The sequence below is a fragment of the Juglans microcarpa x Juglans regia genome, chromosome 4D, assembly GCF_004785595.1.
Source record: "Juglans microcarpa x Juglans regia isolate MS1-56 chromosome 4D, Jm3101_v1.0, whole genome shotgun sequence".
NCBI classification, from domain to species: Eukaryota; Viridiplantae; Streptophyta; class Magnoliopsida; order Fagales; family Juglandaceae; genus Juglans; species Juglans microcarpa x Juglans regia.
This window is the reverse complement of record NC_054600.1, coordinates 24,950,359-24,965,403: the sequence shown is the minus strand read 5'-3', so window position 1 is coordinate 24,965,403 and position 15,045 is coordinate 24,950,359. Positions and strand designations below refer to the sequence as shown.

Genomic DNA, 15,045 nt, shown 5'->3' with positions numbered 1-15,045 from the left:
AATGGAAAGAGGAAAGAGAGGGAAAAGAGAGAAAAATGAGAAATGGGAGAAAACAAGTTAGACACACAAAGAGTGAGATAAAACTGACTTACTCACCACCTACTTATACAGACGGGCCAGAATAAATAGGATTTCCAGACGGCTAGGCGAGGATGGATTTTTTGGTATGAGAAGGCATAAATTATCTTCAACCTCAAAACAAGAGCTCTAAAGATTATCCTCTCCACAAAAGAGACTTTCGACCTTCATTGTACATAGAGAAATGAGAGACTATAAAATACTCATATTATAGTGGATTTGCCCTCCAGATGACCCGTGGACATAAAGTTTGTGCCGAACCATGTAAACCTGAGTCTCCATATCTATTTACATTTCTTGTATTTATTTTTTATTCACTGATATAGATGTACGTAAAGGCATCATACCACTACTCTAGATTGCTATCGAGGATTGCAGATCACCTCAATAGGCTGGAAATGACTTTTTCTCCCGTTCCAAGTTGTACGATATGTTGGCATTAACAACTCCCATTTTGATTCTTGTGTTCTCATTCTGATTTTCATGTTCTCATGCCTGGTATCTTTTTCTTCTTGGCATTACGAATTTATTCACATGATTGAGTACATTAATTATGCTACATACTTTGTCAAAGAATGAAGTTGGCTGCGATTATGAATAGGATGGCATCACTATCATTATGGGAGAAGTTGATCCTTGAAATGATAATTGAAACTCATGAACAAATACTGCAGCAGTTATGCAGACTTTTCCCTATAACATAAGCTCGTATAGAGAAACGTCCAAAATTTAAGGCAAGCTACTGTTACAGAGAAACGTCAACGGAGCTGCACTGCCCAAATTTGCACAAATCAATCTAATATCCTAAAATGCATAACCCAATATAACCTGGATCCTAATTTGAGGTCAACGTCTGTCGTCCTAGGAAACGAGGCCTCGTTGTTTCCTAGATGGGTAACGATCAATTGTAACCAAGAAAAGAGTTTTTCATGGGGCGGAAAACTCTCTCTTAGCTGTTGCAGATATCATGCTCGCTGGTCAACCTAGGTGAAACTTGGCTCTGACCAAAATGGTCAACCTGGGTTCTCTTAATGTCGATGATGAGTTATGGTTGTTTGCTCTTAAGAGGCAATGATGAAAAGATCATATCTAATGTCGAAAGCTTTCATCAACGATGGCAGCAAATTAATTCACCAGGGGGGAAAAACTTCATTTTCCATGGTCAGTTTCGCAGACTCCAGCAAACTCAAAGATTTGCATTCCTCTTCCAGCTACAGCAATCTGATAATGGTTTCTGGATAAGACATGAAAAACCACCAGTAAACGAACAAGCAAGTTAATTTACCAGAATCATAATCAAATAATTTCAACTAAGTTCGCAAGAAGGGCTCAATGGATGTAAGTTTTACACGAGATGCTCACTCACCTGCCACATTCTCTAGCATCCAATGCTTCGGGCTCTGGCACACTAACGACTGAATAAGTGTGCTCAGTTAGTTTGCCATCTTTTTCAATAAGCCAGCACCTGACACGCTGATCAAGACCAGTAGAGAACACCCAAGAGCCATCCGTCCAAACACCTTCACGAAATAAAACCAAATCTTACTACTTAAAGCAACCAGAACTCATCAACAAAAGGCGTGCACAGAAGTTCCTACGGGTTCATCTTTTTCCTTGCTAAATAACAAATAAATCTTTTGAGCTCATGACCTTCCAGCATTTAGAATGGACAGGAAAAAGACTATTGTAAAAGCATTGATAACACTCCACAAGATTCTAGTCTTATAATATTTCAGATGGTAGAATTATCAGTCTTTAAGTTGTTACTAAGGAAGAAATGGATACTCTTGGCAATTTATGATTGAAAAAAATGTTTTCTGAAAGGTTCTTGGCACGGATATATCAAGGAAACGTGATTTCAAACACAAATATATTCACCACTACAGCTTATTTCAAACAGAAGAATTTGACGGGAGCAAACTCAAGCATAAGAAGTGGTTATTTTACCTTTTACAGCAGAGCTGTGAGCTGATGCAATTTTCTCATGATATAAGAATTTGATCTTATAATCCTCGACCTGTCTTTCTCCACAATTAACAAAGTTATTGGTACTTTCAGGTCCGCCATTTGAATTTCTGATGTCTGGTGCCATAGACTCATTATCCGGGACCGTTGCTATTAGAGACAATTTAAATCTAAGATAGTAAAGTGCTTGATCATCGCCCCCACTTATTATATTGAACAGTAAACCAGACAGGGAGTTTTGACAATCTCTTATATTCGAAACATGAAGACAATTGACTCCAGACTGGTGAACATTACTCAGAACATGTAAAGGCCTTATTTCACATATCTCAGATAGTGAGTCATCTACATTTGCTGGAGGCTCAAGGGAAGCGGTATGTATAGCATTTGAACAAGTTGCTGCACTACTTCCAGAATCATTTATCAACTCTGTTCCATTTGTAACCTGGTTTAGCATATTTGGATTTGGTGCATCTCCAGCTTTCATGGTCACTGAACTACCACCTGGTTTTCCCTTATATATGCTATTGCTTAATGATCTCCACCATCGTCCTCCCTGACTTCCTCTACCAGTGGGTGGCCGTTTCTGATGGTCAATGAAGTTTTCTACCTGAAGAGTTGAAAGCCGCCGCATAAAAGCTTCAACAGCACCAGTCAGATCCCAGAAGGCAATACTGCCATCAGTAGCTCCACTAATAACAATATATACACTTCCTTTCTGACTGTTATCTGAGAATTGAATTACAAGTAAAGAATTAAAACTCCAGACTACTGGAAATATCAGGATGTTGAAAGTTAGGACATATATCACAAACGCTCTCTAATGCATGAATTAAATCTCCAACTACATACTTCTATTAAGGATCTAGGAATTGCAACTAAAACTTCCAAGCTTCTGAGAGAACTGACCACCTAGATGCTAGATCCCAAGTTACAGGAGGCATCCATCATCTCTTCAACATCTACGTTCAAACTGGTAAGGAAATTGTAAACGGGTACTATAATCACTGAATATTTTGAAAGCTAAAATTCCTGATTATAATGGTAAAGGAATGTGTTGCTTATGGTTTTATGCTTCTTTATGAATGAAAAGGACAATGTTTTAGAAGACGTATCGCAATGAAAGCATTTATAAATTAATTCAAAAACTAATGATTATAACACCTGATTAGTACTTCTCTCCTAGTAAGTTCATTATAACTATGAAAGGACAAAGATTAATAAAGAATATGCATTACTAATGAGACGTGGTGGGAGGTGGTGCTGAGGAAATTGGACACTTCCATAATGTATTTCCACCATTAAGTGTGAAACTATTTCAAAAGAATTGCTACATTTTAGATCTAGTTAGCAGACTAACCTTCAGAAGGAAGACATATTGGAATGATGACATGCTGCAAAGCCAAAACTGGTGATGATAGAGGAACCAACAAAGCAACATCAAACCTGAAATAATGTGGAAAAAAGAATGTCAGGCAGGACATGAAGAGTCAAATGACAGACACAAAAGGAAAATAGAACCATCACGTGAACATGATGATAGTGCCTTTAAATACCATAAACGACAGGGCAAAATTAAAGCCCGTAGTACGAGTGTGGCATCTGAACAAGCAACAACAACAAAACAGACAGTTAACCTGATAAGAAGAAAAAGGAAAGTTTTCATTAAATTCGAGTAAAAAATAATTCAGAAAATAAAAATAGTAATTATCTCCTCTAACCTGGAACCAGCACATTTAACAAGAAAAGCCGTGACAGCCAGGTATCTCCAATCGTCTTCATACTTATCTCCAAAGCCAGATGTTATGTCCATCTTTTCCTTTCCTGGAAACAATGATCTTGCACCAACTTTTGTACTGTGGACATTTGATGTTGCACCGACTACTTTCTCTATCTCTTCTGGATAATAATCAGAACTCGAATACCTTGCTGGCATGTCAGTAGAAAGCCACTGGAATGACATTGATGAAGACTCTCCTGATGAAGGCCTACAGCTATAGCCAGTTTCGCTATATTGCTGATCAACTGTTTCTTTCTTGTGCTTCCTATTTCTTAGTAGCCAAGAAGTCAAGACCCGCTTTGCACCAACTGAAATCAGTAAAAATGGATTCTCTCCACTACCTGCACCAGCAGTTTGCCTGCTCCTCCCATCAGGAATGTTGGTGTCCTCTGATGCAACTATATGTACCTCTGACACAGAGCATATTGACCTTACAGCTGATCCACCAACATGCTCCCCAAGCAATTTTGATGCAGACCAATTCTCCACATCTGCTGTATACCTAAGCATTCGGCACATGGTTAGCATTTTCAGGTTCAAGGGGGAGGTGTTATAATCCTTACTCTGATAGAAGAAAATCCACTATAGGGTAATGTTTTCCCTTGAAAAGCAAAAGACAGGCCCTTTCTTTTGCAATAATAAGGTCTAAGATATCTTTGATAGACACATGCAATATACGTGTATATACTTAGTGAATTATCCCAGCTATAATCAAGAAGAAACATGCCCAATGCCATTATATCATGATCCTGATGTCCTGTCCAAGTCATATTCTAAACATGAAATAAACATTGTAATACCTAGTCAACCTAACAGTTCCATCTTCACAGCCAGTTGCAATCCAAATAGCTTTAGAAAAGAGATCGTTAGCTCGATGTTCAGAGACAAAGCATAAGGTATGCATCTCTCTCCCATGGAATTGCACATGCAAATTCCGGGGGATTATCCTCCTCTCACCATCCAGTGTCCAATTTCTATGAATATAGATCATCTCATCCTGAAAAAGAAACACATCACCACATAAATACAGAAAAAAACTAGTGGACATGTTTAACATTGGAATGGTATAAAATTGGTGCTAGGCTCAAGGTTTGACATCTTAGACTCCGCTACACACTTTTTTATACATCACACAAATATGATTACTGCAGAACAAGGCAGTGTAAAATCCTGTTGGAAATCTTTTGGGAAGAGAAGGGGAAGAAGACAAGCAGTAGCAAGCATATATTTAAAGCTCTCACATATCTAGCAGCAGAAAAATATACATCTGACTTGGGCATTCAACAAGTTTCACCACCCGGAGCTATTCCAGTGAACTTTTTGAAGCATGGATTCCTTTTGTCCTTTTGGTCCCAATTAGGGGTCAAAGTAAAGAGAGCAAAGCAGTCACAAACACCAAAATAAACTCAATTTATCTTGGTTTGGTTCCCACCTAGTCTCTCACTCTTCCTTCAAGATACGGATACATGTCAAAATGACATTGGTAGGGCCCTCTCAGTTCATATTCAACCTCATTCAAATCCTAATATATATAAATATTGATAGGTAAAATAAAATTTTATCGAGTCAATTAAAAGATATTTAATTTTTTGATCGGTAAACAAAATTTTATTGATAATAAGAATACGTAAGAGCCCAAGTATACGGAACATATACAAGAGCATCGCCTATGCGTGCTAGAAAAATATATAATTTTTTGATAGGTAGAGTCCTAATATATAATAGTATGCAAAATATATGTTAATAATCCAAGAGAATAACATATCGAACAAATTGATCCACTGGTCATGACTTTTTACTTGTTGTATTGATTCTCTAACCAGGAAAGATTCCCAATTGCATGGGCTTAAGATGCCTAAATAGAAGATTCTGTCTCCTTCAGTAACTTATGGTTTGTTTATTGAAGTTATTTCGGTGAAGTATTCAGGCTGACAACCTTGACATATGCAAAGCAGTTCTGCATCTCTGGTACATCACCAAGATAATAAGAATGAGGACGCCGCCATCCACCACATGGTATTTGCACAACCTGCCAATATGCACTCTTAGGAACCAAATAGAATAGATAGTGCAAGTTTTGTAAACATAACCAGTGGAAGAGAGTACCTTTGTCTCAGTTATTAAATTCCATATTATAAAATCAACTGATGCAAAACCAGCTGCATAGCAGCCACTTGCTAAATTGTCAAGTGAGTCATTATCGGCAGATACAGATTGGATCAAACTCAATTCTTTAACTTGTTTCATCCCTATAAATTCTAAAGTTCTATGATCCCTGTGATATTCCAAATAGCAAATGCATCCATCTCCTCCAGTCTGAATAAGAAACAAAATAGCGAAAGAAGAAAAACATTTTAGTCCTCAAGCACACAACAGTTTTGCTTTACATACAAAAAGCTTGCATTTAGCCCATACCGAACATATTTCAATCTGCTCAGAACTTAATCTGCTGAATGAAACACTGGACACACTTGATATCCCATGAACTCCTTTAAAATAATTTATTGGAGAGATTTTCACTTTGGATGCAACAGATGTATTCAACAACAGGTCCTTCAACAATGGAAAGAGGACCAAGTTACCACGTACGTCCCCACACACCAGAACCTGTAAAAAAAAATTGAAAAACAACCAAGAAAACAGATGAGATATAACCTCAAAATTTAGAAACCACTTTAAGCTTTGAGAAGTTCATATTACAACATCTGGTAAAAAGACATGAATAAAGAAAAAGGCCCAGAAAGACAGAAAGGAGAAAAAGTGGAAAATATGGATGATATGGTAGCACAAAAACTTGAAGAAATCAGGACAAGAAGAACGAGGAGATATGAACCAGAAGCAGACCAACGAGAGTCTTCTCACCGTATTAAAAATGCCAATCCAATTTTTCTAGAATGGAAAAGAAATTATGCAAAACAAATACCTCTTTCTCAATAGATGCATTCAAACACAATACTCTGTTTCCAAAGCATGATGCAAACTCCCCTACTAGAGACACATTATTGTAACTCCTTGCAGAATTGTGAGCAGCTTGTGGGGAAGGACCACACAACCTCCACAGTTTCAACATTCCTTTAGGATCAGTAGTAAAAATGTACCTAAATACAACATAAATTGATGATCTTTCAACACATCCTACTTTTCAATCAACAAAGCAAGGGAGCAAAAATATTTCTTTAAGTGATAGGAGGCCTGGGGCCAAGCATATAGGAATACTGTCCAACACATGTACTTTATAACGCAACGTGGAAAGCTTGGCCTGATGAACCATTCAGATAATCCTACAATCTAGTTTTTCTTTTTGCACCATTAGAGAGAGAATTAAAAATTATACCACATACAATAACACATGCACCTTTTAACCAACAATCTTTTGAACATTAAACTTATTACATTTACGGGACTTAAAATCCTTTTTTATAGGAAAAAATACATTCGCAACATGGCTTAGCATACTCAACAACAGCTTCCAGATTGCATCATCTTTCTTGTACCAATACACAGCTCAGGCAAGGAAAATCTATCCAATAGTTTAGACATCATTATTATAGAAGGAATGTGTTACCTATATCCTAATGACTTGCACCAATAGGTTCCTAAGAGCTGTCTCTCTATTCCAGCTGGCCAAGTAAATGTGAGGCTCACTTCAGGAGTATAACTATCACAAAATACTCTGGCAATGGTCATGTATCCTCGACCATCTCCCACAGCAATCCAATCCTCAACAGCACCACAAAGCTCAGATGATTTATTGGATAGGACATCCATACATACAATTGGAACCTCTTTACTGACACAGACAAGTTCAGTCCATTTTACATCCCTCATATTCGATACTTTAGTGTGGTACAAATAACCACGGTTTGTGGCAACATAAAGGGTATCTTCACTTGTGAAACGTAAACAGCGAACATATTCACTTTTGCTGCAACAAGTCAAAAGGGGCCAACAATGCCAGTAGTTAGTGAACAAAATGATAACAATTGATACAGTATAAAACCATCAATAGCCATGCTGGACATTTGAAAGTTTGGAAAATGACAGACAACCTTTTTTGCAACCCTTCATACAACTATTAAATGAGGGGTATTTTTGTACAATAACTTATAAAAGTAACATCATTTTCCATAAATACCCTCGTTTTAAAACATGGTTGCATAAAGGGTTGTGCGTGTATCATTACTCCTGAAGTTTTGTGAACCACCACTTGTGGGGGATGTTATGATGACCCCAGTTGAATGTTTATCATCATCATTCTAATGACACATACACATTTTCCTAAAGGAACATGGACATCAGATGAAGAGAGCTAATTAATTATGGCAACCCTTCCCATTGATGCCCATAGGTTTGGGGAGGACACAGGACAAAAGTATTATTCTCGAGCACCAAATCAGACTTTCCAATTTTTCTCCATCATCTATGGAAAAATTCTAGGAGTCTGACTGTTGAAGGTATCCTGAGTGAAATTAATAAAAAGCATTGGTACCTATCAGTGAGTCCACAATGCTCTGATGTATTAGGGATACGAACAGTGAATATCTCCGTTCTGTCAATAAACTCTTTTACCTCAGCATGCCCATGCAAACCCCCAGACAAAGAGCCATGCAGCTGATGCACTTTAATTGCAGAATCAAACCCAGCAGTGACAAGAAGCGAAAACTTTGCATCATACAAACATCGCCAAATGCCCCTTCCTCTGCACAACAACAAAAGATAGGTATGATTGTTTTATTCTTGCAACATAAAATAAATACACTGTCAATTTGTTAGATACTAGTTTCAGAAGTTGTATTACAGTTATATGATATAATGAAGAAGGCTGTAGTACTAGTTGTGATACAGTCCTGCCAACCTAGAATCGCAAGGAGATGATACAGCATCACAACATTGGCGTAGGCCGTTTCCAAAAATTAATTTTACAACTTTATTGGGAAACAAAAGAATACAACAATTTTTCGGAAAACTCTCACATGGGTTCCTTATGCAAGTGTGAAGTTGAATTTAACATTTGACTAGGCAAACAAAAATTTGAGAACATTTTAGGTGGAATAATCAATCAAGAAGCTTCATATTTGGAAGCTACAAATTGAAGGTACACTGTAAGGTTCGAATCATAGTTGTCAACAGCAAGTTCAGAAGATCCTAAAGCAAATCATTTTAGTTTTATGTTAGCGTCTGGATCATCCATTATCAACAGTAACAAATAAATTTATGACTAATAAGTTAATAATCCTCAGTGCTTAACAGAAAAAGAAACACACACTTCACTTACATGTGCTCCTTGATCATCTGAAGCTGCTTACCATCTAATCCCCACATGCGACATGTACAATCCTCGCCCACGGTGACAATCAACTGAAATAAGTCAGGAGAGATTAAATCAAATTCCAGTAGTCCATATGTAATAGAATATGCAAGAATATAACAAACTGCATAAGAAATTCAATTTCAATACCTCCCTTCAATTGATAACAACAACGAGAAGCGATAAAAAAATTGGGTAGAATTAACTGCTTATGGTATGTTTGTCCATGCAAGAAATAATGTTCCTAGGGGCTAGGGCATTGGGATAGGGGATGGCAAAAAAAAAAAAGGATGGACAAGTAGAAGGCAAAGGCAATAGAAGAGTTGGGAGTCCCCATGACCAAGTTACGATCATTTCTTGGCCTTTTGAATAAACTTTTTGAGAAATGCTACAAGGAAGCCTAACACCACATACCTCCACCTAACCAACATGCGATTTGTCATTTTTTCCCTTCTATTTAAACACACATATTTAAGCATTATGATAGAAGGGTAAAAATGACAAATCCCATGTTGATTAGGTGGAAGGCTTCCATGTATAATTTCTCAAATTTTTTATATGTATATCCGGTTCATCCCTTGATATGAAGAGTTGTTCCAGTCAATTTCAAGCTGTGTATGAAATCGAGCCAGTATCACATTTCTAATGCCATCCAAATCCTTGCTGGTAACCTCTTCCGATGTAATTGGTTTACAATCATGCACAAACTTATATCCAAGTATAATGTGTTCATGTGACCAGTTAAACAAATTTAGAAGACAAAAAGTATTGAGAGAGAACAATAAAGAAAGGATGAAGCTGTTCTCATTCACACAAATGCTATATTGCTTTCAACTTTAATTCAAACATAAAATGAAACATATCCAACCCCGAGTACAAGTTTTCATATATCAATCCATGTTTAGTCTAAGACACATTGACCATAATGCTTTGGAAGGCACATCAGCCACATGCATAACAAATCCAGCATGAAAGTGAAAATAAATTCCATTTTTGAACTCATGCAAAAGTAGACATGATTAAAAAATCTATAAATTAAAAAGACGCAAGTACATAATTTTCTTACTGAGAAAAATGATTAAGAACCCACTTAGAACCAAAATTTTTGCTCCAAAAATTTCAACTGATGTTAACAATGTATTTTCTTTAATCCAAGATAATATATTTCTTTACTACTAAGTTGTCAGAAAACAAGAATAAGGAGTTCGTGAATCTGACACAATCACTAATACAGCAGTCCCAAACTCTGGCATTATGACCAAACAGCACAAATCCATCAAGGTCAGGGCCAATGGAAACTTCAGGCTTATCATAACCATTCCTTGCAGCATGAACTGTCCAGACACGAGCACTGCACAGATCAAGTAACAAGTTATTGTGTTGAATCACTCTTCTAAGAAAAACACCATAAACAATTAGAATGGTAAGGCATAAGAAACTAATTCACCTACGATCATCAGAAACAGATACCAATTTGCATCCATCAGAGGACCATGCTATGCGAAAGATTGAGCCTTCATGGCCAGCAAGTTTGCATATATTAACAGCTTCAAACTGCCGACAATGAAACCAGACATCATTGCAGAATGGGCTCCTCTGATCAATATGATCTTCCATAGAATTTTCCAAAGATGGAGCATCATTCTGAGAAACCACTTTCCAAACAAGAATCTGGAAAACCCCATTTTCACCAAAGAGTTCAAATTAAAAGAAAGACTGGGTCCAAAAGCTTCTTTTACATAAAAAAAGGGGGCAAACTAATATAAAAAATCATAAAGACTGAGTTAATCAGAAGATGAGCAATGTAATCCCAAATTGAACATAAACCCAGTTCCATTAACAGTATATGAATCAATCAGGGCATAGCCTACTTCCCTTTCCTTTTAGTCTTCCTGTGAATAATAAAATAGCCCTGGGGGGGGGGGGGGGGGGGGGGGGGGGGGGGGGGGGGGGGGGGGGGGGGGGGGAATGGACTGTGACATAAAAAAATCGGTGGGCATAGTAATGAAATGGAGAGGAATTTGTAATAAGGAGAGATCAGCCACCTCATTAAAAATAGTACCAGATGCAATTTGAAGAGCTTCAATATTGTCACCCCATAGCCGCAGGGAATAAAGAAGGCACCTCTCTACAGTTCAACGAAATATTAATCAAGAAGACGAAATTAAAACCAAAATTTACTCAACAAAAGGAAAAAGAAAAAAAAAAAAAAAAAAAAGGTCTTGTGCAGCTTTAAAGACCAGTTTTCGGGAAATACAATATACAACTCGACAATACAACAAAATTTGAATTTCGAATTCCCATCAAGGAGGGAGGGCTAAGAAAATGCGTAATCGCCCAAAAGAACCTCACTTTGAACACATTATGGGTACTAGTTGAATAACTGAATCAAAGATAGAACCCATAAAAAAAAATTCTTTCATCAGTGAAAAAAAAAAAAAAAAAAGTTATCAAAACTAACCTGGAGACTGGACTTGAAGAACCACACTAGACCTCAAAATATCCCAAACAAGAACAGAGTTGTCACTACACCCAATTGCAAGACAATGGCTTCCCTCATCGAGAGAACGTACAAGTCCCTACAGCCAATCAAACAGCAAAGCAAATCCATAGAGTAAGAACCATCAAGCATGAATTCAGATAACTAGCTTAGCAACAGTCTACAAAAAAATTTACAAAAGATTAAACTTTGTACCTTCAAAAAGCAGACATCCAAAACCCAATTACTAAACTTGGGCAACAAATGCAACTGGTTCAAATTCACACAAATCCCGGATCCATTTTGGGGTTCCAAACCAAATTCAATCACCAAGCTAAACAATTTCACACGCCTTTCACCAAACACAGCGAGTTGAAAAGCAAGCTTAGAGGAAATGGTTACCTCGGCGCAATTAATGGAATCGTTACAAGCAATACCGTGTACACGAATCCCTTGAAAGACATGAAAGGACCTTATTAATTGGCCAGAATCCAAACTGTAAAGCAGGACTTGTGAGCCTGAACCGGCCAGGAGGTAAGGGCGAGAGGAGACATGGGACGGGAGGTGAAGGAAACAGAGGGCTGAGATTTCTCCAAGGTATTGACCGCTCTGTAAATGCCAATGGGTTGGAGGCTCCGCCATGGCTCTTCGGCTCTACACTGAGCCAATGACCGTAGTGGGCTGCGTTGAGAATTTGAAGACCTCGGAGCAGGGTAGAGGAACGGTTTTAGAATTCAGAGATGGCCCTGCGCGGCTGCACCAGCCGGTCCAGCCCTGGATGCAGTGGAGTTAAACGACATGTCGTTAAAATGAAATACGTGAAAAACAAAAGATAAAGTCATAAAACAATGCGGATGCGGTGAGCGTGGATCGAACACGCGACCTTCAGATCTTCAGTCTGACGCTCTCCCAACTGAGCTATCCCCGCTTGGTTGCTGAAGGTTGTATCTTTAAAAATATATCCCATAATATTCTTCATTATACTTTCATTCTCCTCTCCTGCTGCTGCTTCTTATCTCTCCCCATTTCTCTGCGAGTCTGAGACGGTGGGACACGCAAACCCAGATGGGGAAGAGCATGTCCTTCAAGGAAGAGTTCAACTTCGGTCTGTTCCCGTTCTTTTCTTCATTGGGTTCTCTATGCATATTTTCGTGTGTCCGTTCATTTCTTTCTTTTGAATTCCACTTGCAGAGCTAAGATATGAGGAATCGAGTGAAATCCTCACCAAGTACCCGGACCGAGTCCCTGTATGTAATTTTGTTAATGCCCATAAAGCTCAAAACTCATTTATATTCGCCCCTTCCTCGTGAATTAAACATGTTTAATTTCTTTACCAAAAGTCTCATTTTTTCCCTTTTAAACACGAAAATTCGGCGTGCCTTGTTCCTAAGCATCTTGTTGTGTGGGAAAGATGGTGTTCAGAATTTTTTTTTTTTTCTTCTCTTCTTTATGTTTTTTAAAGCAAATAGATTTTTTTATCAGCGTCTTGAGGTGTAGATAAAAATTTACCTTATCTCCGAGTAATTGCTTATGTATTATCCATTGCAGGTAATTGTGGAAAGGTATTCAAGAAGTGATCTTCCTGAAATGGAAAAGAGAAAGTAAGTTTTAGCTCGCTTACCTTTACGAAGGTTGATAGTTCTCTCTCCCTCTCACTCACTCTCACACACACACACACACACACACACACACAACACATGTAATGTTGTTTAAAGATAAATCACACGCGCACGCACATGTACGGCGTTTGGAGAGTTAGATGAGACGTGAATTTATTAGCAGGAAGATAGTTTGTGAATAGCATTGAGGTAGTTTGAGTTGAGTATTTTTTTAGTTTTGGAAAAAGAGAGGAAAAGTTGAAAAAAAAATATTATAAAGTTAAAATATTGTAATAATATAATTTTATAATATTATTTTTATTTGAGAATTTAAAAAAGTTGAATTGTTTTTTATTTTTTATTTTAAAATTTAAAAAAATTATAATGATTTACTTGAAAAAGTTATAATGATTAGTTTGGAAATTCTGTATAAGATGAGACAACAAAATTCACTGATTTGACTTGGTTAACAATAACACGCTCACGTCGCTCAGGCTACTTAGGCTATCTCAGGCCCCAATTGTTATTTTAATTAATTAATTTTTAAAGAGGACATTTCTAATTGTGTTATTTGGGTATCTCAAGGCCTCACCCCCGTTCCTAGACAGGTTCCTATTTATTTTCTACTTTCAATATTTTGTTTGATGGGGACAAGGTTTCTTCCACGCTTTCAACTTGTCAAATTCACTCCATTTGATTTTGAGGTCATTTTCCTTTTCCCATTTACTTATAGCATGTGGACTGCAATGCATTTGGTTTCAAGCATGATTAACTCTCATCCATATAAATGATACACCGCTGCTATCATTGAGCAATTTGTGAGATATTGATGGGAAAAGTTGTAATGTGGGTGTAAACACATACTTGTATTTGTGCATTTGTGGTGGATGCTGTTTTGTTGTTGTAATGTTTCTTATCTGATTAGTGTAATACCTTAGCAGTGCTCGAATAACCACTTTTTATGGGCATTGGAGCATTAGTTTTGAAATCTGGAGAGTGACTGAGCACGACTTAAAACTTGCATTGCCACCTTTTCGTACCGAGTACTAATGCTTAGTTTAGTATGTCTATGATACATCATTATTTTTCTTTGGTGATAGATACCTTGTTCCCCAAGACATGTCTGTGGGGCAATTTATTTACATTTTGAGCGGCAGACTTCATCTGGCCCCTGGAAAAGCTCTCTTTGTATTTGTGAAGAATACCTTACCGCAAACTGGTATAGTTGCAAGCAAATCCTGTACCACTTTTTTTTTGTTGAATTTTTCTGGAAGAAGTATTTTCTGATTTGCTCTCTCGTATGACTTCGATCTGCAGCTACTTTGATGGGCTCTGTTTATAAATCTTTTAAAGACGAGGATGGATTTCTGTACATGTGTTACAGCACCGAGAAAACCTTTGGTTATGCTATAAATCAGTGAAGGTTGTTCTTTTAAGCTGTCTGATCTATGGTGTATGATTGTGGATCTAGTGTTGGCGCGATCATTTATCTTGTAAATTTTATGAACACCAAAATGACACATCAATTTAATGCACACTAACCATTTGAAGTATATGAAATGCAATTATTATTTTGGCAATGTTTCATTTGCAGAACCTAGTTACTTAATGTATGCTAAACTCGTGAGTGGCAAGTTAGATGAGCATTTCACTCATGCAGCATCTTGTGTAATGTCTTGTGAGTGGCAAGTTAGATGAGCATTTCACTCATGCAGCATCTTGTGTAATGTCTTATTTTATGCGTACTTCTTAGGGCAGAGAGTAATTAGTTGGGGCCTTATCCCCTGCCAGGGGGTTGCATGCTTGTAGAAATCATGGGGCGTAATTTTCAGGGAAA

The 15,045-nt window shown here is 37.5% G+C and overlaps 2 protein-coding genes and 1 non-coding gene across 5 annotated transcripts; 1 reads left to right on the top strand and 2 right to left on the bottom strand.

The window, feature by feature from the left end:
* Window positions 1-803: 803 nt before the first annotated feature.
* Window positions 804-12,395, bottom strand: LOC121260539. Of its 3 annotated transcripts, XR_005939739.1 has the most exons (20): window positions 11,827-12,395; window positions 11,593-11,710; window positions 11,177-11,259; window positions 10,579-10,802; window positions 10,350-10,482; window positions 9,099-9,181; window positions 8,313-8,522; window positions 7,389-7,748; window positions 6,747-6,921; window positions 6,239-6,430; window positions 5,930-6,139; window positions 5,760-5,852; window positions 4,624-4,820; window positions 3,765-4,325; window positions 3,600-3,680; window positions 3,404-3,489; window positions 2,026-2,772; window positions 1,445-1,598; window positions 1,144-1,312; window positions 804-1,110 (listed from the first exon to the last, which is right to left on the bottom strand). XR_005939739.1 is itself a non-coding variant. In XM_041162453.1 (19 exons), the coding sequence occupies exons 1-19, from the start codon at window positions 12,250-12,252 to the stop codon at window positions 1,228-1,230; spliced, it is 4,218 nt and encodes a 1,405-aa protein (XP_041018387.1). In that variant the 5' UTR covers window positions 12,253-12,395; the 3' UTR covers window positions 804-1,227. The 3 variants fall into 3 exon arrangements, 2 of the variants coding, with proteins under 2 accessions (XP_041018387.1, XP_041018388.1); XM_041162453.1 differs by having other exon boundaries at window positions 804-1,312; XM_041162454.1 differs by lacking the exon at window positions 11,827-12,395 and having other exon boundaries at window positions 804-1,312; window positions 11,194-11,259; window positions 11,593-11,648.
* Window positions 12,396-12,465: 70 nt separating this feature from the next.
* On the bottom strand, window positions 12,466-12,538 carry TRNAF-GAA. Its single transcript has one exon. It is a non-coding gene; the product is annotated as a tRNA-Phe (tRNA).
* A 40-nt stretch (window positions 12,539-12,578) lies between these two features.
* On the top strand, window positions 12,579-14,783 carry LOC121260541 (autophagy-related protein 8i-like). The gene is made up of 5 exons (XM_041162457.1): window positions 12,579-12,715; window positions 12,802-12,857; window positions 13,159-13,211; window positions 14,309-14,427; window positions 14,526-14,783. Exons 1-5 carry the CDS (start codon window positions 12,676-12,678, stop codon window positions 14,627-14,629), a joined length of 372 nt encoding a protein of 123 aa, XP_041018391.1. The 5' UTR covers window positions 12,579-12,675; the 3' UTR covers window positions 14,630-14,783.
* Window positions 14,784-15,045: the final 262 nt, after the last annotated feature.